Source organism: Anomaloglossus baeobatrachus, chromosome 7 (assembly GCF_048569485.1).
Source record: "Anomaloglossus baeobatrachus isolate aAnoBae1 chromosome 7, aAnoBae1.hap1, whole genome shotgun sequence".
Lineage (NCBI taxonomy): Eukaryota > Metazoa > Chordata > Amphibia > Anura > Aromobatidae > Anomaloglossus > Anomaloglossus baeobatrachus.
The window spans coordinates 267,202,635-267,222,468 of NC_134359.1; the positions used below are offsets into that span (position 1 = coordinate 267,202,635).

The window sequence follows — 19,834 nt, forward strand, 5'->3', positions numbered from 1 at the left end:
AGCTTACCGGGTCGCGGTCACAGGACGGAAGGTCGGCAATACTTATGGCTTGGGGGTGTCGCAGCTCAGCGATACTGAGGAATCAGGGGTGTCGCGCGGGCACCATTGAGCCTCCCGGTGGGTTGCAGCCTCCGTTGAACCGGCCTCCGTTTGACGCGATAGACTTCAAGAAAACGGCTTCGGAAGCAGCTCACGCCCAGTTTGAAATCTCAGGGAGCCAGAATCTCAATCTGCGCACGCGCCGCTTCCATTTTCTTGAAGTCTATCGTGTCAACCCCCAGCCGGCTCAATGGAGCCTGCAACACGCCGGGAGGCTCAATGGTGCCCGCCGCGACACCACTGAGTCCTCAGTATCGCCGACCCTGCTGAGCTGTGACACCCCCAAGCTATAAATATTGCCGACCTTCCGTCCTGTGACCCTCCTGAGCTGCGAACACCCCCGTCCTTCGAGCCTGCAGCATCACCGACCCAGCCTCCTGAGCCACTCTACTACCACCACCACCACGCCCTGATGAGCAAATTAATATAAGGCACGCTAATATGATAAGAAGAACCCCCATTTTAACATTAAAAATTTTAAGTTTGGAGTGCGTCTTATAATCCTAGGCTTATACTCGAGTGAATAAGTTCCCAGTTTTTTGTGGTAAGCTTCGGTGACTGCTTATACAGAGTATATACAACCAAAGCGGTAAGAGAACACGCACCTTCTTCAGGTCTAGGATCTGGTCGTACATGTCCTCTTTCTCTTTGAAATCTGGTGTCCCGGGGATGTAACCTACGATAGAAAAACAACATGAAAAGAGCAACATAACAAAAGCAGCAGCAAATAAGAACACAAACCCGCACAAAGCAGCAGATTTCTGAGTAGAGTTCCTGCATTTCTGAAATCGTCTAATATATAAAGCTGAGTGTATGTATCTGTGTGTGTGTGTGTGTGTGTGTGTATGTGTTATATTATATATATTTATTTATTTATTTTAGTGTGTCTGTCCGTCCACTAAAGGAATCCGCACCGTCGCATTTACAATCACGAAATTTTGCACAGACTCCTCACGTGGCCCAGAGAACGTCATAGACTACGTTTTGACAGGAAAATTTAACCCCGCTCTTTACAGTTACTCTCCAAAACACCTGCTTCCATTAAAGTGAATGGAGGTGTGAGCTACAGGTTATTAATAGCAGCTGTGATTGGTTACTATAGGAACAAAATAAACTGTTACTATATGAAGCTTATGTGTGAGGTAATAAGATATTGGTGGGGAGACTGACAGAGAGAGACAGGGAACGAGACGGGGAACGAGACAGACAGAGGCGGGGAACGAGACAGACAGAGGCGGGGAACGAGACAGACAGAGGCGGGGAACGAGACAGACAGAGGCGGGGAACGAGACAGGGGCGGGGAACGAGACAGGGGCGGGGAACGAGACAGGGGCGGGGAACGAGACAGGGGCGGGGAACGAGACAGGGGCGGGGAACGAGACAGGGGCGGGGAACGAGACAGGGGCGGGGAACGAGACAGGGGCGGGGAACGAGACTGGGGCGGGGAACGAGACAGGGGCGGGGAACGAGACTGGGGCGGGGAACGAGACTGGGGCGGGGAACGAGACTGGGGCGGGGAACGAGACTGGGGCGGGGAACGAGACTGGGGCGGGGAACGAGACTGGGGCGGGGAACGAGACTGGGGCGGGGAACGAGACTGGGGCGGGGAACGAGACAGGGGCGGGGAACGAGACAGGGGCGGGGAACGAGACAGGGGCGGGGAACGAGACAGGGACTGGGAACGAGACAGAGACAGATAGAGACAGACAGATACTGAGATATAGAGAGACAGACACAGAGATAAACAGAGAGACTGATACAGACATCAGACACAGACAGAGACTGGGAGAGAGACAGACAGACAGTTACTATCCCGGGCAACGCCGGGTACTACAGCTAGTTATACATAAAAGGCAGCTGTGCACATCGGACAAGCTTTCAGATTTCGACGGGATTGGCTCTGTTCACATTCGCCTTTTTATGTTCTGTTTCTTAGCTCTTTTCTAAGAAGAGAGAAATAGAATTTATCTGCAAAATGGGTCCGTGTAAGGACCCCGATAACTGTAATGGGGAGATGTCTGGTTTCCGTCCTCCCTGACATACATTGCTGAATGCTGCACTTTTTGTTCCATCTAATTGAGGAAAGTGGGCAGCACGGTGGCTCAGTGGTTAGCACTGAAGTCTTGTGGTGGCTCAGTGGTTAGCACTGCAGTCTTGTAGCGCTGGGGTCCCGGGTTCAAATCCCACCAAGGACACCATCTGCAAGGAGTTTGTATGTTCTCCCCATGTTTGCGTGGGTTTCCTTCGGGTTCGCCGGTTTCCTCCCACACTACAAAGACATACAGATAGGGACTCTAGATTGTGAGCCCCAATGGGGACAGTGTTCCTGATGTATGTAAAGCGCTGTGAAATATGTTAGCACTATATAAAAAAGAGAATTTTGTTTACTTACCGTAAATTCTTTTTCTTATAGTTCCGTAATGGGAGACCCAGACCATGGGGTGTTTAGCTTCTGCCTCCGGAGGACACACAAAGTACTACACTAAAAAGTGTAGCTCCTCCCTCTGAGCATATACACCCCCTGGATAACCAAATATAGCCAGTTTAGTGCAAAAGCTGAAGGAGAATAGCCACCCACAAGTAGAGATAGAGCAAAAACCGGAACAACCGGAACCTCTGTCTACAACAACAGCCGGTGAAAACACGCGGAACAAGAAACTGCCAACAGGCAACAGGGAGGGTGCTGGGTCTCCCAATAGGGAACTATAAGAAAAAGAATTTACGGTAAGTAAACAAAATTCTCTTTTTCTTTATCGTTCCTATGGGAGACCCAGACCATGGGACGTCTCAAAGCAGTCCATGGGTGGGAATAAACAGAAAACTGAGAAGTAGGCGGAGCCTAACTTCACAAATGGGCGACAGCCGCCTGAAGGATGCGTCTGCCCAAGCTCGCATCTGCCGAAGCATGAGCATGCACTTGGTAGTGCTTCGAAAAGGTATGCAGACTAGTCCAAGTGGCAGCCTGACAGACCTGCTGAGCCGTAGCCTGGTGCCTGAAAGCCCAAGAGGCACCGACAGCTCTGGTCGAGTGTGCCTTGATCCCCGGCGGGGGAGGCACTTGAGTACACTGGTAGGCATCGGAAATGGCCGACCTAATCCAACGAGCTAGGGTCGGCCTAGAAGCCGAGAGGCCCTTACGCCGACCTGTGGTCAGCACAAAAAGAGAGGTGCACCGCCTAAAAATAGCGGTGCGAGACACATAGATCCGGAGCGCCCGCACCAGATCCAGAGTATGCAACGCTCTTTCAAAGCGATGAACAGAGCCGGACAAAAGGAAGGCAGGGAAATGTCCTGGTTAAGGTGGAAAGGAGAAACCACCTTAGGAAGAAAGTCCGGAGTCGGACGGAGAACCACCTTGTCTTGATGAAAAAACAAAAAAGGTGACTCCGAAGAGAGCGCAGCCAAATCAGAGACTCTCCTGAGGGAAGTTATGGCCACTAGAAAGACCACTTTCTGTGAAAGACGAGACAAAGAAACCTCCCTCAGAGGCTCAAAGGGGGGTTTCTGCAAAGCCGTGAGGACCAGATTAAGGTCCCAGGGATCCAAGGGCCGCCGGTAAGGCGGAATGATGTGAGATGCGCCCTGCATGAAGGTGCGCACCTGAGCCAGCTGGGCGATACGCCGCTGGAACAAAACTGACAGAGCAGAGACCTGTCCCTTGAGGGAATTGAGGGATAGTCCTAGCTGCAGACCGGACTGCAGGAAGGACAGAAGGGTCGGCAGGGAAAAAGGCCAAGGAGCATGGCCGGAAGAGCGACACCAGGACAGGAAAATTTTCCAGGTCCTGTGGTATATTTTGGCCAAGGAAGACTTCCGAGCCCGAGTCATAGTGGAGATGACTTCAGGAGGGATACCCGAAGTCGTCAAGATCCAGGACTCAAGAGCCACGCCGTCAATCTGAGAGCCGCAGAATTCTGGCGGAAAAACGGACCTTGTGAGAGAAGGTCTGGACGGTCCGGGAGATGCCACGGCACCTCTACGGGCAGATGGAGCAGATCTGGGTACCAAGCTCGCCTGGGCCAGTCTGGAGCAATGAGGATGACCCGACGGCCCTCCATTCTGATCTTGCGCAGGACTCTGGGCAAGAGAGCTAAAGGGGGAAACACGTAAGACAGACGAAACTGGGACCAATCTTGAACCAGCGCGTCCGCTGCAAAGGCCTGAGGATCGTGGGAGCGAGCCACGTAAACCGGGACCTTGTTGTTGTGCCGGGATGCCATTAGATCCACTTCCGGAGTGCCCCACTTGCGGCAGATTGATCGAAACACTGCCGGATGCAGAGCCCACTCGCCGCTGTCCACGATTTGACGGCTGAGATAATCTGCCTCCCATTTTTCCACGCCTGGGATGTGGACTGCGGATATGGTGGACTTGGAGTCCTCCGTCCACTGAAGGATACGTTGAACCTCCAACATTGCCAGGCGGCTGCGTGTCCCGCCCTGGTGATTGATGTAGGCAACTGCTGTCGCGTTGTCTGACTGGACTCGAATGTGCTTGCCCGCCATCAGGTGGTGAAAGGCTAAGTGAGCTAGAAGCACAGCTCTGATTTCCAGCACATTGATCGAGAGGGCTGATTCGGACGGAGTCCAAATGCCCTGCGCTCTGTGGTGGAGATATACTGCTCCCCAGCCGGATAGACTGGCATCCGTGGTGAGGATCACCCAGGACGGGGCCAGGAAGGAGCGTCCCTGAGACAGAGAGAGGGGCCGAAGCCACCACTGAAGGGAGCCCCTGGTCTGTGGCGACAGAGCCACTAACCTGTGCAAGGAGGAAGTCCGCTGGTCCCAACAGCGGAGAATGTCCAGCTGCAGAGGACGCAGATGGAACTGGGCAAAGGGAACCGCTTCCATTGACGCCACCATCTGACCCAGCACCTGCATTAGGTGCCTGATGGAATGACGGCGGGGCCTCTGCAAAGAGCGCACCGCCAGATGGAGGGACTGCTGTTTGACTAAGGGCAGTTTCACAAGTGCCGGCAGAGTCTCGAATTGCATCCCTAGGTACGTGAGCTTTTGGGTCGGAGTCAGAGTGGACTTGGGCAGATTGACAAGCCACCCGAATTGGACTAGAGTGGCGAGAGGGAGCGAGACACTCCACTGACAGTCTGCACTGGATGAAGCCTTGACTAGAAGGTCGTCCAGGTAAGGAATCACTGCCAACCCTTGGAGGTGCAGAACCGCAACCACTGCTGCCATGACCTTGGTGAATACCCGAGGGGCCGTGGCTAACCCGAAGGGGAGGGCCACGAATTGGAAATGTTCCTCTCCGATTGCAAAACGTAGCCAACGCTGGTGCGAAACTGCAATTGGCACATGCAGATAGGCATCTCTGATGTCGATGGATGCTAGGAAATCTCCTTGGGTCATTGAGGCAATGACTGATCGCAGAGACTCCATGCAAAAATGCCGCACCTGAACATGCTTGTTGAGAAGCTTGAGATCCAGGATGGGCCGGAAGGAACCGTCCTTTTTGGGGACTAGGAAGAGATTTGAGTAGAAACCTCTGAACCGTTCCCGGGCGGGAACCGGTACAATTACTCCGTTGGCCTGCAAGGATGCCACGACCTGAGAGAAGGCGGTGGCCCTGGAGCAGGGGGGAGTTGACAGAAAAAAATCTGTTTGGCGGGCTGGAAGAGAATTCTATCCTGTAGCCGTGGGAGATGATATCCCGCACCCACTGATCGGAGACGTGTTGAAACCACACGTCGCCAAAGTGGGAGAGCCTGCCACCGACCAAGGACGTTGCTGGCGCGGCCAGATAGTCACGAGGAGGCTGCCTTAGTGGCAGTAGCTCCTGCGGTCTTCTGAGGACGCGGCTTCGTGCGCCAGTTGGGTTTTTGGTCCTTGGCTGAGTTAGTGGACGAGGCCAAGGGCTTAGAGGACGACCAGTTAGAGGAACGAAAGTAACGAAACCTCGACTGGTTCCTACCCTGGACAGGTCTCCTGGTTTTAGTTTGTGGCAAGGAAGTACTCTTCCCGACAGTAGCTTCCTTAATAATTTCATCCAGTTGTTCACCGAACAGCCTGGACCCAGCAAATGGGAGCCCAGCAAGGTACTTCTTTGAAGAAGCGTCTGCCTTCCACTCTCGAAGCCACAAGATCCTGCGGATAGCGAGGGAATTAGCCGAAGCCACCGCAGTGCAGTGAGAAGCCTCCAGCATGGCAGACATGGCATAGGATGAAAAAGCTGAAGCTTGGGAAGTTAAGGCAACCATTTCGGGCATAGAGTCCCTGGTGAGGGAATGCATCTCCTCTAGAGAAGCAGAGATGGCTTTGAGAGCCCACACTGCTGCAAAAGATGGGGAGAACGAGGCCCCCGCCGCCTCATATACAGATTTGGCCAGAAGGTCAACCTGGCGGTCAGTGGAATCCTTAAGTGAGGTGCCATCAGCCACTGATACAACTGTCCGGGCTGAGAGTCTAGACACCGGAGGGTCTACCTTTGGTGAGTGAGCCCACTCCTTGACCACCTCTGGTGGAAAGGGAAAACGGTCATCAGAACCACGCTTTGGGAAGCGTTTGTCAGGACAGGCCCTAGGCTTGGTCACAGTGGCCTGAAAACTGGAGTGGTTAAAGAACACACTCTTTGCTCTCTTAGGCGAGGTAAACTGGTGCTTTTCTGCCAGAGAGAGTTGCTCCTCTGATACTGGCGGATTGAGGTCCAGTACAGAATTAATGGACGCAATCAAATCACTAACATCTGCGTTACCTTCGGACAGATCCATGGGGCACATGGAGGTAGCGTCCGAGCCCCCAGTAAAGGCATCCTCCTCGTCCTGCGAGTCAGCTCGAGAATCAGAGCCACGGGACGAGGAAGGAGAGGGACCCCTGCGTCTCCTTTTAGGAGGACGGGGTCCGGGACCAGAGGAAGAAACCTCTGTGGGCTCTACTGAACGAGCCGTAGAAGCAGAGGCGCCCCGAGTAGGGGGCTGATGCATACTCAGCAGAGTCCGGGACAACTGTCCCATTGAGTCGGCAAAAGACTGGGAGATAGACTTAGAGAAGGATTCTACCCAAACCGGGGGTTCAGCCACCGGGGCCGGAGCAGCCGGAGGGACCACTGGGGGTGAGACTCCAGGCTGAGGCACCACCATGTTAGAGCAGGCATCACAATGTGGATATGTGCTCGGTTCAGGCAGTACGAGCTTACATGCAGTGCATATTGAGTACAGCCTTGCAGCCTTGCTCCTCGTGTGAGACATGCTGCTGAAGTGGGGGCTCTGAGCCAGAATGACCCCCAGAGAGTATATAAGCAGGTCCACAACCAGAGGTTGTGGCTTACCAGACCGTTTGTGTGCCCTCCAGATCCTACAGCCCGGACCCCCAGAGAGATGCTGCAGCCAGCGCCGATCGCTGTGAGAACGCTGATAAAATGGCGCCGGAGCGAGGAGAGGGGGCGGGGCCTACTCTAAGAGCGGGATCCGGAGGGCCAAGGAGATTTCCAGGGGAGGGAACATGTACTCAGAGAGGAGTGTCCCTCCCCTGTGCCGAACGGCCGCTGGGCGGAGCCGCACTGTCCCTCTGCATGACTGACATGCAGGGGCAGTGAAATCGAAACTAGGCCTCAGGCGAAGCCGGGGCCTAAATTTAATGATGCGGCCGGCGCGCAGGCACCATCGGCGCGGTTCTCAGGTGAAAACCAGAGAACCGGCCGGAAATGTCAAAATAGTTACACAGCACACTCTCCCCAACAATAAAATACAAGGGACCCCCCTACAATAACGTCTCAGATACTTAGCTTGTGAGACGCAGGGCCAAGTCCCTGAGGGATGAGTGCTCCGTCCGGCAGGATCCTGAAGGGCTGCGGATGGAGACCGGTCTCCTGCAAGGCAGGGAGAACCGTGCTGGCTCCCACTTCAAGCCAGACCCCGAGGGATGGTGAAGGAGCGCGGCATGTAAGGCTCCAGCCCTGAAATCAACCTTAACAACACCGCCGACACAGTGGGGTGAGAAGGGACATGTCGGGAGTCCAGGCTTGGACCCGCTTTTCTTCAAAATCTTTCCAAAAATCAAAAATCAGATGAGAATGCATGTGTGGATGTGTGCCTCCTGAACACAAAGCATTGAACTGGCTATATTTGGTTATCCAGGGGGTGTATATGCTCGGAGGGAGGAGCTACACTTTTTAGTGTAGTACTTTGTGTGTCCTCCGGAGGCAGAAGCTATACACCCATGGTCTGGGTCTCCCATAGGAACGATAAAGAAAATAAAGATTTAGTTATTTATTTATTTATTTAAGAAAGAAAAACAGAAACCAAAAAAGACTTCTGCGATGTTACGGATTTAAAGGGAACCTGTCAGGTGCAATATACAGCCAGATCCACGAGCAGTTCTAGGTGCATATTACTAATCTCTGCCTAACCGTCCCTGTATACACTAGCATAGATCAAGGGATCTTTAGAAAAAGTATTTCTAAAGATCCTTTATGATATGCTAATGAGCGCGAGGACTAGTCCCAAGGGCATTAGTTCCCCTGACTAGTCCGCGCACAGGGGTGTGCTAATATGCTATTTAATGCCCATTGCCCAGCGGCAATGGCGGTGATGCACGTACCGGTGTCCTTTGTGATAGCCTCAGACGCTGGGTTTAGGGTCAGTGCGCATGATCAGAAATCCTGGCACTTCTGGTCATGCGCACTATGAGACCAAGTTTACATATCGCGGCTTGAGAAAGGTCTAGTGCGCGTGACTGGAAGTGCCGGGGAATTCTAACCATGTGCATTGAGCTTACATCGGGCATCTGAGAGGCAGTGACAACGGACACAGGTACGCGCGTCACTGAGGATGACGCTGGGCAATGAGCATTGAATAGTCAGGGGAACTAACGCCCTTGGGACTAGTCCCTGTGCTCAATACCATATCATAAGGGGCTGCACGGTGTGCTAACATAGTAAGAGTGTGGACTAGTCACGGAATAGAACGCACTTGCGACTAGTCCCTGCGCTCATTTGCATATCATAAAGGATCTTTAGAAATACTTTTTCTAAACATCCCTTTATCTATGCTACTATATACAGGGACTGTTAGGCAGGGATTAGAAATATACACCCAGAACTACTCGTGGATCTGGGTGCATATTACACCTGACAGGTTCCCTTTAATAGAACATGTGAAATCCGTTCTTCTGTTTCTAATATGGAACAGAGAAATGCAACATAAGGCCTCGTTCAGACCTCGGTGGTCTTCACAAATGCAAAAATAATGGTCGGTGTTTTTCACGTACTGATAAATAAATCAATTACAAAGCTTCTCCTATACTCTGCAATGTTACACGGACAGCACACGGACACACCCATGTGCTGTATGGGTTTTTCATGGACCTATAGACTTGTATTGGCACTGGTCAGCCATGATATTCGAAAAAAAAACAGACGTCTGACCTTTGTACGGGCACATGGTCTGCGAAAAAATGTGAATAGCCCATGACTATAAGGGGTAGGTGAAAAACACAGGTAGAACAAGTAAGTGCAAAATGGACGGATGAATGAGGCCTAAGAAGACGTGTGTGAACAGAGGTTATTGTGCGCAGGGAGACGCCTGGGTATCACTTAACAGGAGAAGGTTGGATTTCAACATGGACGATCTCAGGTTAGATAATAGTAATAATAATTTTATTTATATAGCGCTATTAATTCCACAGCGCTTTACATACACTGCCAACACTGTCCCCATTGGGGCTCACAATCTAGAGTCCCTATCTGTATGTCTTTGGAGTGTGGGAGGAAACCGGAGAACCCGGAGGAAACCCACGCAAACACGGGAAGAACATACAAACTCCTTGCAGATGGTGTCCTTGGTGGGATTTGAACCCATGAGCCATCGTCACATCTGTCTGCCAGCGGCTTATTCCCTTGTCTGTAAGGAGAACACATGCAGGCTCGGCAAACAAAGAAGTAAGCTGGTGTCCATTCAGACCAGCTTTATAGAGGACCAACCTCCAGGATTTTCCTATATAAACTAAAGCCAGTGCTATTCTGGCGCTATCTGTAACGCCTGCCTGGATCCACAGACTTAGACGGGCTGTAATGGACAGGCTAGAGGAAAGCCGCTCACAAAGCAGGACCCCCAAAACCCTGAAACCCTTTAACCCCTATACAGGGATTTGGAATTACACAGGGCCCTGGAGATCACTACCTGTGGAAGGCTGCAGTCCGAGAGTAGTCATCAGGCAGGGTCAAACCAGGAATAGCAGAACAGGGACAGAATCGGCAGGCAAGGACGTAATTAGAAAACATAGCAGAGGTCAAATCCAGATCGGGCAGCGAGGTACAAAAACAGCAAGCAGGAGGGTAGTCAGAGAAGATGCAGAAGTCAACACAGGAATCACAAAACAGAATAGGGCGGATCAGGAGCCAGGAAATCAGAACTATCTCTGGCAGTGGTCACATGACAGGAGGAGGAATAAGAAGGGTGTGGTGTCTTCCCATTGGCTGCAGGTGAATGATGGCAACTTCAGCTGGAAGACACATGCCACCTACAGTCAGCAGTCAGCCAGTGGTACTGCAGGTTCCAGGGAAACCCAGCCTAGTGGATGAGCTGAGCCTGCGCCCACCAGAGCCACTGGCACCGACTCCTCTCCCATCACCAGCACTATCCATGGCGGGAACACGGCATGGCCTTGCGATCGCAGCAGAAGTCGCTGGAGCGGACTTCGGTGGTGATGTAACACTATCATGCTGATTCTATACATACCTTTAGTAGTGAGATCGGATTTATACTTTCTGAAATACAGGCAAGTAAATATTGTGAAATGCACTGTTATATGATGGATACCAGCTACAGAAGATCTAATAGGTGGGCCGGGTTTTGCTAGTTATTCCTGCCCCTGTCTGCTGCCTGTCCTTACACCCCCCTCTGTCTCTGTTATTACATGGGGAGGAAGGAGAGAGGAAGGAGAGAGGGGAGGAAGGACAGGCAGCAGACAGGGGCTGGAATAACTAGCAAATCCGACCCACCTATTAGATATTCTGTAGCACCTGTCAATCATATAACAGTGCATTTCACAAACTTTTCTTGCCTGTATTTCAGCAAAGATGGGCTGCAGTTGTTCATCACCCAGGCCAAAAACTAGTACTCTAGCAGGATACAGCTAAGCCCCCACTAGTGGAGGCGTCACAGGTGCAGGAGGAGCGAATCACACACACACTTCCAAAAAATGGAGGGGGCAATTGTTGGATGATAAAACTGCATACTGGCGGCTTGTATAGAGCGCTGTTCACACTTGCAGATGCACAGTCACAAGCCTGCAGCCTATTAGGTGATGCCCATACTATGAGATCAGGATGTTCCCGTGACGAGAGTTGTAGGCTTCCATATTGCGGCCATAATACCAACTAAAAACCTCATATTTTGTTTGTAGAGGATGCAGCCAGGCCCGTTTCTGTTGGGCCTTGCATTGTAGAGTATCTGTCCGTGCATGATACACAGGTGGGGTACGGCTTGGCAGCCTGCCTGATCTAATAGTATGGGCGTCACCTAATAGGCTGCGGGCTTGTGACTTTGCATCTGCATGTGTGAACAGCGCTCTATACAAGCCACTAGTGTGCAGTTTTATCATCCAGCAATTGCCCCCTCTATTTCTTGGAGGTGTGTGTGTGATTTGCTCCTCATGCACCTGTGATGCCTCCACTTAGTGGGGTTTAGCTGTATCCTGCTAGAGTATTAGTTTTTAGCCCGGGCGATGTACACACTGCAGCCCATCTTTGCTGTAAGTAATGCTTCATTTTTGGAGGATATTTATTCCTCTTTTCCTGGCTACTTTTATATTGCCTGTGTGCTGCCCCCGTGCAAGCAGCCGAGCTGCTCTGATCCGGGTTTTCAGTGGCTCGACGGTCTCCGGACCTGGGGGTCGTGCGGCCACTCAAATGAAGGGGAAATGTACAAGGGATTTATTAGAGTTCGTGATTCGTGATGCCACCCGTGGTGTGTGGTAATTAGGAGTACCACCGCTGCAGTTGGGAGTACTCGGGGATGATGGAATGGGGCAGCCAGGTGTCAGAAGTCTCCACGGGTAGGGGGAATACCCTGGGACTCAGTAAGGGGAGCTGTGGGATGCAGGGGTCACTTTGGTACGCACTCAGTCCATTAAGCAGACACCGACAACTGGTCAAACAAGTCTCTGGGTACCGCTGTCGTCGAGGGGAGCTAGTTCGGGTCCCGTCCCCAATGGTGCTGTCTGGTGATCCGTGACCTGCCTCCTGGCACTAAGTTTACTGCTCTGTTGGTCCCGGTAGCGTGGAACTAGCCGGGCCCCGCTCCCCACTATGGCTAAGTGTGGGAGCTTGCTCTCAGGGCTCACGCTTGGTATTTTCTGGCCCGTTTTGGATTGGAAAGTCCTATCCCCCTCGTTGCGCTAGTACCCCGATTTTGGAGCGGGTGGGAATGAATCTTGAAGGCTCCGTTCTCCACGGGTAAATTATCGGGTTGCCTGAAGCTACTCCCCGACCTAGTGTCCACGTACCCTGTCGTGCCTTGGTTCCAGCCCGGTGATGGTGCAAGGCCGCCGACTGTCCTCCTCGACAGATCTGTGCCCCTTGCCACGTTCCCCTGCGACCGGGGGTCCAGCTCCTTTAGGCCCAGACCACCGTCTGCCGCCTAGATTGTTTCCCAGAAGCCCTGCTCCTGATATCCTCTCACTTTCACTGCCAGACTACTCTCCTCTCTCTCTCTCTTCTGGACACTCCTCACCTCCCCTCCTCTCTCCAACCCCCCAGGTGGGCGACCCTATTCCACTCAAGCCGTCCACTGGTGTGTCTGGTGGGTGTGGTGCAGGGTGTATCTAGGATTTGATTAGCTGATGTAGGCAACACCATGTAGTTAGAGACCCAAAACCAAGAAGGAGGTGGATACTGCAACTGCACGGGAGGGCAGATTGTGCAATACCCTGTAACGACCCGATAGTCCAGGGGCGTTACACCTGTATTTCAAAAACTATACATCCGATCTCACAAGTAAAGGTATGTATAGAATCAGCATGATAGCCCCAGTATAGCACTGGCTTTAGGTTATATAGGAAAATCCTGGTGGTTGGTCCTCTTTAAACCCCCCTTTGCCCATTAGACTTATGTTGACTGAACCTGAGTTCTAATGGAGACTGGTACACCCAAACAATTCATTGTCGAAGAAATATTGATCTAATGTGATCACTTTTGGACTGCCAATCGTATTGTAAAGAGCACAGGAACATCTGACCAAGTAAGTGCTCCTGTTTATGGCAGAGACACCCAAGATAATGGAGAGCCGAATGGTCAACCAAACCATCGTTCAGCTGACAACTGTCTAATGTTTATGGCGGACGTTAGGGTAAGGCGCTGTACACACTGAGGTCAAGGGTTGGGTTTATAGAGAATCCACATGTAGCATGTCTACACCTGAAATAGGCCGAACCTTGGCTATCGGAGAGGTTGGAGTTTCCATGGCTGATGCTTGTGTTCTCAGTAGAGCGTCTTCTCTCCCCCATGAAAGCACATGAGCTCTCGTACATGGAGAGGTAACCGGATATAGCAGCAATGTTTGGTCCGCAGATATTTCATGCGTATGCCCAGCTTTACTGCTCCTGCTGAATGTGTAGAGCACTATATACTATATATACTATACTGCTCAAAAAAATAAAGGGAACACTAAAATACCATTGTGTTGTTTAAGTGTTCCCTTTAGTTTTTTGAGCAGTATATATACACTATATATACATCGGACCAGTCTGTTATTCACCTATAGACGACGTGAAGTGTACATGTAACCGCCGTTATGTGTCTATACGGTACCTACCATTACTAGCGGAACGGGAATATTTAGGTTTTTTCATCCCAAGAGCTTCCTTTAGATATTCCGGAGTGCTGCTTCCGGGGCTGACCCAGGCCTGGCCAATGTCCATGTCAGATTTCAATGGCTGAGTGAGTCCTGAGAAGAAGCACGAGAAGGAGCGAAACATCATACAAGCACTGCTCACCTCCTTATCACCTTTCTATGCTTGTGGGCTTATGTTAGCCATACTAATGCCTAAAGCCTGCACCTGCTGATTTCTAGTGAGTGACGTGATCCCGTATATCATCAGAATTTCAAAGGGGTTCCCACTTATCAGAAATAAAGTTATTACTGTGAGTAATAAAAAAAAAAACCTAAACACAAACTGATATTTATTCAGTCCTCCTTGGGTCCAGCACTGAGTCTGCACTGCTTGTCCTAGACTCCATTGACTTCGTGTCCATAGGGCTGCAGACAATCAGTGAGCTCAGCGGTTGAGCAGCCCGTGCCGTCTACATCCACAAAGCCACAAAGCTCAGTTATTGGCTGCAGCGGTATCGATGTGACATCAGCACTGAATCTTCGCAGCTTCTCCTAGTCTCCATTAACGTCATGTCAATAGTGCTGCAGACAATCAGTGAGCTCAGAAGTCTGTGCCATCTACATTCACAGCCGCTGAGCTTAGTCATTGGCTGCAGCGGTATCGATGTGACATCAGCACTGAGTCTTTGCTGCTTCTCCTAGTCTCCATTGACGTCAGGTCAATAGGGCTGCAGACAATCAGTGAACTCAGCGGCTGAGCGGTCCGTGTCATCTACATCCACAGAGTCAATGAGCTCGGTTATTGGCTGCAGCGGTATTGATGGGACATCAGCACTTAGTTTTGACCGCTTCTCCTAGTCTCCGTTGACGTCATGTCAACAGTGCTGCAGAAAATCAGTGAGCTCAGCAGCCCGTGCCGTCTACATCCACAGAGCTCAGTTATTGGCTGCAGCGGTATTGATGGGACATCAGCACTGAGTCTGCACTGCTTCTCCCAGTCTTCATTCACATCATGTTTATAGTGCTGCAGACAATCAGTGAGCTCAGCAGCTGAGCGGCCCGTGTCATCTACATCCACAGAGCTCCGTTATTGGCAGCACCCGTATCCATGTAACATCAGCACTGAGTCTTTGATGCTTCTCCTAGTCTCCGATGACTTCATGTCAATAGTGCTGCAGACAATCAGTGAGCTCAGCGCCGTCTACATCTGTCTACATCCACAGAGCCGCTGAGCTCAGTTATTGGCTGCAGCGGTATGGATGTGACATCAGCACTGTGGACAACAACAGACACCGGGAAAATGGCAGAGACTCAGCACTGGACCAGGGGAGGGGAAATAAAGCTAACTTTGGTTGTTTACTGCTAATGAAAAACTTCCAAAAGGGGACAACTCTTTTAAAAAAACTTCAATATTAATGGCTTATGTTTAGGAAAAATCAGTGTGGGGGTCTGATGTGAATGGGACCGGGGAAGATGCGGACCGATGATGGGTGGGGATGGCCACCCCACTGACCTGTCATTAGTCCATCAATATCAAAGTCTTGGACAAAGCCTTCTCCATAATACGTTTTATCTAGACATGGGTCGTCAATGATGATGGTCACTTTAAGGAGGAGGCAGTGACCCCCATTAACCATGAAGACACAAGTATAAAAAGCTACAATTCCTATTTATTCTGACAGCAGATTTTTTGACCCCCACAAAACACATAAATCTCAGGTCACGGAACTGGAAGTGACGCGTGCGACCCTCATTATGCCTTCTTTGATTCCATTTTAATGACAGCTTTTGTGTTTTGCATAAGGACAAAGCCGGCCATTACCATTGCCTTGTTTCATGGAGGCGAGCCACAGCTGCCTGGGGACTTTCATCATCGGGTTCTCCGGGTGCATCTGTCCCGTCCCTTTCAGAGACCTCCATACGGGGGCTTTTCTAGGGTTTAGCTTCGCGCTGGAGAGATAAGGGGAATCTGCAAAAAGAAAGAAGAAAAGGATTAAATCCTCTAAAACGAAGAAGAATGAAAAAGAAAAGCTTATTCCTTATTAAAAGGGCTTCTACAGTTTGGACGATAAAAACGACTCAGACAAGAAGCAGATCACAAAGTGACCCCCCACCCCCCCCCGTGCCCGGACCCCAGCGATCGGATGTGAGGAAATCTGGAGGTGTGATCACGTTCCCTCCAGCGCCACCACAGGGGAAGGCGGGCATTACACTGCGCCCCTTAACACGGCGCCCTGATAAACCATGGGGTCGTGTGTGTAATGCAGGATGATGGTGGCCAGTCTCCACTCTCAAGGATGTAATGGAGTCTTTCAAACTAAGCGCAGGTGCTCAGTGCACCCTTGGTGTGGCCAAACAGTTCAGTTCCTACCTACTTGTTTTCCATCTATTTGCCACGGGGGTACACAGATTGAACAGGGGCTCCTAGGCTGACCCTAAGACTGGGGCCCCAGTACTGTCCCTTATCTTGAAGGTAGACTTGATGGTAGACAGGTTCGAGCCTCCAACATGGCCCTGTCTCCTGTCCACGCCCCTATACTACTTCCCCACCCAGTAACCAAAACACCACAAATAATCACAGACAAGGGTAAATGAAAACTTGTGCACATTGCACTGAAACACAAAGGAGGGACAATAAGTGAATTAGGAAGTAACGCAAAAGAGGTGGGAAGATAAATACACAACGAGAGAACTCACACACCACGTAGAACCGCAACTTGTAGCTCACCATACAACTTGATAACCACAGGAACCAGGAAGCAAAAAGCTATATCCGGCACTCAGCCCCAGTATCTAGAAGCTTATAAAGGGTGAGGGCAGCTGGTCGTGATTAGCAGCCTGGGCTCCCAGCAGATGATAACAAGCCAGCAGGAATTAACTCCTGCTGTACTGGAGAGCAGTAAAAACAGAACCAGCCGACACCTAATACAGGCTAAGGCCTCTGTCACACCTTCGTGCCACCGGTACGTGTTTGACAGTTTTCTCACGTACCGAAGACACGGGCACATGTGGACCTAGGTATTCCTAATGGTTTGGACACACTTAAGTATTTTGAAACGGAACGTGTGTCCATTCCGTACTTACGTGTGTCCGTGTGTTTCTCACGCTGACATGTCCGTTTTTCTCCGGCATCACGGGTGTCACACGGCCCGCACCCGTACCACACAGATGTAGTGTGGATGCGGTCCCGTGTGACACACGCCGGAGAAAACGCACGTGTCAGAGAAAAAAAATAACAAATCTTTACTCACCTTCTCCAGCCCTCCTGTCTCTGCCGCTGCTGTCACTTGCTGCCGACTGCCGCTCCTTATGCTCATTTAATATTCACTTCACTGCGGCCGGAAGCAGCAGCAGCGGGGAGTCGGCAGGGCTGGAGACCGAAGATCAGTACCCTGGACAGCAGGAAGGACCACGCGAGTATGCAAATTACCGGTTCTCCGTGTGTTATCGCGGATAGCACACGGAGAACACACGTGGTACGCACGTACCAGAGACACGTACTTACCAAACGCAACATGCAAGGAAAATACGTGTCTCGCGGCACGTGCGTGATTTTCACGTATGTGTGGCAGAGGCCTAAGTGATCCCAGGCTGTTTGTCAGACTCTGCAGAGTGAACAGAGTCCGACGCTGCCATGACTCCCAACGAGTGTAACCCTGAACACCGCACGACACTCATTCCTTCTCTGGCTATACAAAGCCAGAGCTGTCAATCAAAGAAGAGAGGGAGAAGGTGGAGATTGCGGGAAAACAAACAGGTGGGAAGGTGCACTGCAATATTTGGACACACGAAGGGTACACAGAGGGCCTGAGCTTGGTTTGAACAGTCATTCTGTGCCGACAGACTCCTTTAACCCTAAACCTCCATTAAACCTTTGGAAATGGGTTTACAAACCTGGCCAACTTTTTTAAAAATGATCACCTATCTTCACTTTCAGCCATAGTCACCCTCACAGACTTCAAAAGGACACATGTGCAACCACCTACCTTTTTATCTTCTGGCTGTGGTCTTGCGGTCAGGGGAGAACAAGGGACTTGTCCCACATTCTAGCGCTTGGTTGGGGTCCTGTACTATTATTAATTATTGTAACGCTCGCGGCCGGTGTAGAGGCGGCGAGCAGGATTAGTGGGCCCACTGGACTACAGGGGGGACCTGGGCTTACCCTTTAGTGGTAGGGGCTTAACTAAGTGTCCACTGTGAGGTGGATGTCAGGTACCAATCCCAGGGCAGTGACCGGGACTGTGGCAGCTGATCCCTAGGGCAGGTGACAGACTCCAGAATAGCCAGGTACAGACAGGTATTGGAGACAGACATAGGGTTAACGGGACCTGACAACTAGCTAGCAGACTGGTATACTGACTAACTGAATGTGTTGTGCAGGCACCTCCCCTAATGGGAGGATACCTTTAATACACTGTGCCTCTCAGCCATAGACTGAGAGGCTGGTCCTTTAAGAGGAGGGCCGGTATGCACACGCACGTCTTACGGGAAACCTGTGTGGCATGTACAGGGCCAGGGAAGTGAAGAAGGCAGCAGCACATGTGGATGGCGGGGGACGACGTGACCCAGCCGGGGTGGTGAGTAAGTCGACGACTCTGCAGAGACGCAGGCGCTACAATTATCACCTACCCAGTGCATAGGTTATCAGTTTTGCAGGCTTGGGTACCCCTTTAATTCATAGGTTATGTATTGGTCGTAGGTACAAAAGCAGACACTTACTCTGTGACCGGGGCGGTTTACTTGATTTCTTCTTTTTCATTTTCTGCAGAAATAAAAATGATAGGAGTTTAGAAAAATTAAACAAGAAATGTTCCTTTTCATGGCAAAAATAATAAAAACATAATATAATTCGTAAAAAATTAGTTGAATAGGAGAATATCTGAGCGCCCAAGAATATATAATACATATATACTGTATATTACGCAGGGTCGCAGTCTCCTTACCTTATCGGTGTCGGAGTCATACGTGATGGCAGACACGGCGTCATCGCCCATCTGGGACAATTCATGATACTATAAATAAGCAGAACCAGGATTAGAATATCAGCTTCTATCGGTGGGTTTGGACTCTGCATCCCTGATGATTGAAAAGACTTGTGGCTTTCGGTGAATACAGCAGCCTTTTGTCCTGAGATTTACCCAGTGAAGGGAGTGGGATGGAAGCCCCCCTAATCCCACAAATAATGGTGAGATTGCCCTCCCTGAGGACAGGGTGCTCCAGGTTGACATGACTCTACGGCTACTCCACTTCTTGTTTACATAAGGAAGGTTCAGGCTTTAACGAGGACCTGTCACCAGGTCAAAAGTGTCCGGTTGTTGCTCGAACTTCTGCTGCTCCCGAGTATTGTTGTTTTTTCTTTTCATCAAATCTGCCATACAGTTCCAGAGATATGGCTTTTTGTTTAGTGCTCATTTTATCAAATTTACAAGGATGCGTTGCTTAGGACCCTCTGGAACGGAGCTCACAAGAAACCTCTGGGGCTGGGGCTCTCGGGAAACCTCTTCGATGGGGGCTCTTGGGAAACCCTTCTGGGGCTGGGGCTCTCGGGAAACCCCTCTGGGGCTCTCGGGAAACCCCTCTGGGGCTCTCGGGAAACCCCTCTGGGGCTGGGGCTCTCGGGAAACCCCTCTGGGGATCTCGGGAAACCCTTCTGGGGCTGGGGCTCTCAGGAAACCCCTCTGGGCCTGGGGCTCTCGGGAAACCCCACTGGGGCTGGGGCTCTCGGGAAACCCCACTGGGGCTGGGGCTCACGGGAAACCCCTCTGGGGCTGGGGCTCACGGGAAACCCCTCTGGGGCTCTCGGGAAACCTCTGGGGCTCTCGGGAAACCTCTGGGGCTCTCGGGAAACCTTTGTGGCTGGGGCTCTCGGGAAACCTTTGTGGCTGGGGCTCTCGGGAAACCTCTGGGGCTGGGGCTCTCGGGAAACCTCTGGGGCTGGGGCTCTCGGGAAAC

The 19,834-nt window shown here is 51.2% G+C and overlaps 1 protein-coding gene across 1 annotated transcript in view; it reads right to left on the reverse strand.

Moving 5' to 3' along the window:
* IQCE (IQ motif containing E) overlaps positions 1-19,834 on the reverse strand; it is a 97,769-nt gene that overhangs the window by 73,773 nt on the left and 4,162 nt on the right. The window contains exons 3-7 of the mRNA XM_075319209.1: positions 18,826-18,894; positions 18,602-18,644; positions 15,705-15,851; positions 13,865-13,996; positions 705-775 (exon numbers count right to left, since the gene is read on the reverse strand). Of these exons, the coding sequence (XP_075175324.1) occupies positions 705-775; positions 13,865-13,996; positions 15,705-15,851; positions 18,602-18,644; positions 18,826-18,894 (462 nt within the window). The remainder of the gene's footprint in view (positions 1-704; positions 776-13,864; positions 13,997-15,704; positions 15,852-18,601; positions 18,645-18,825; positions 18,895-19,834) is intronic.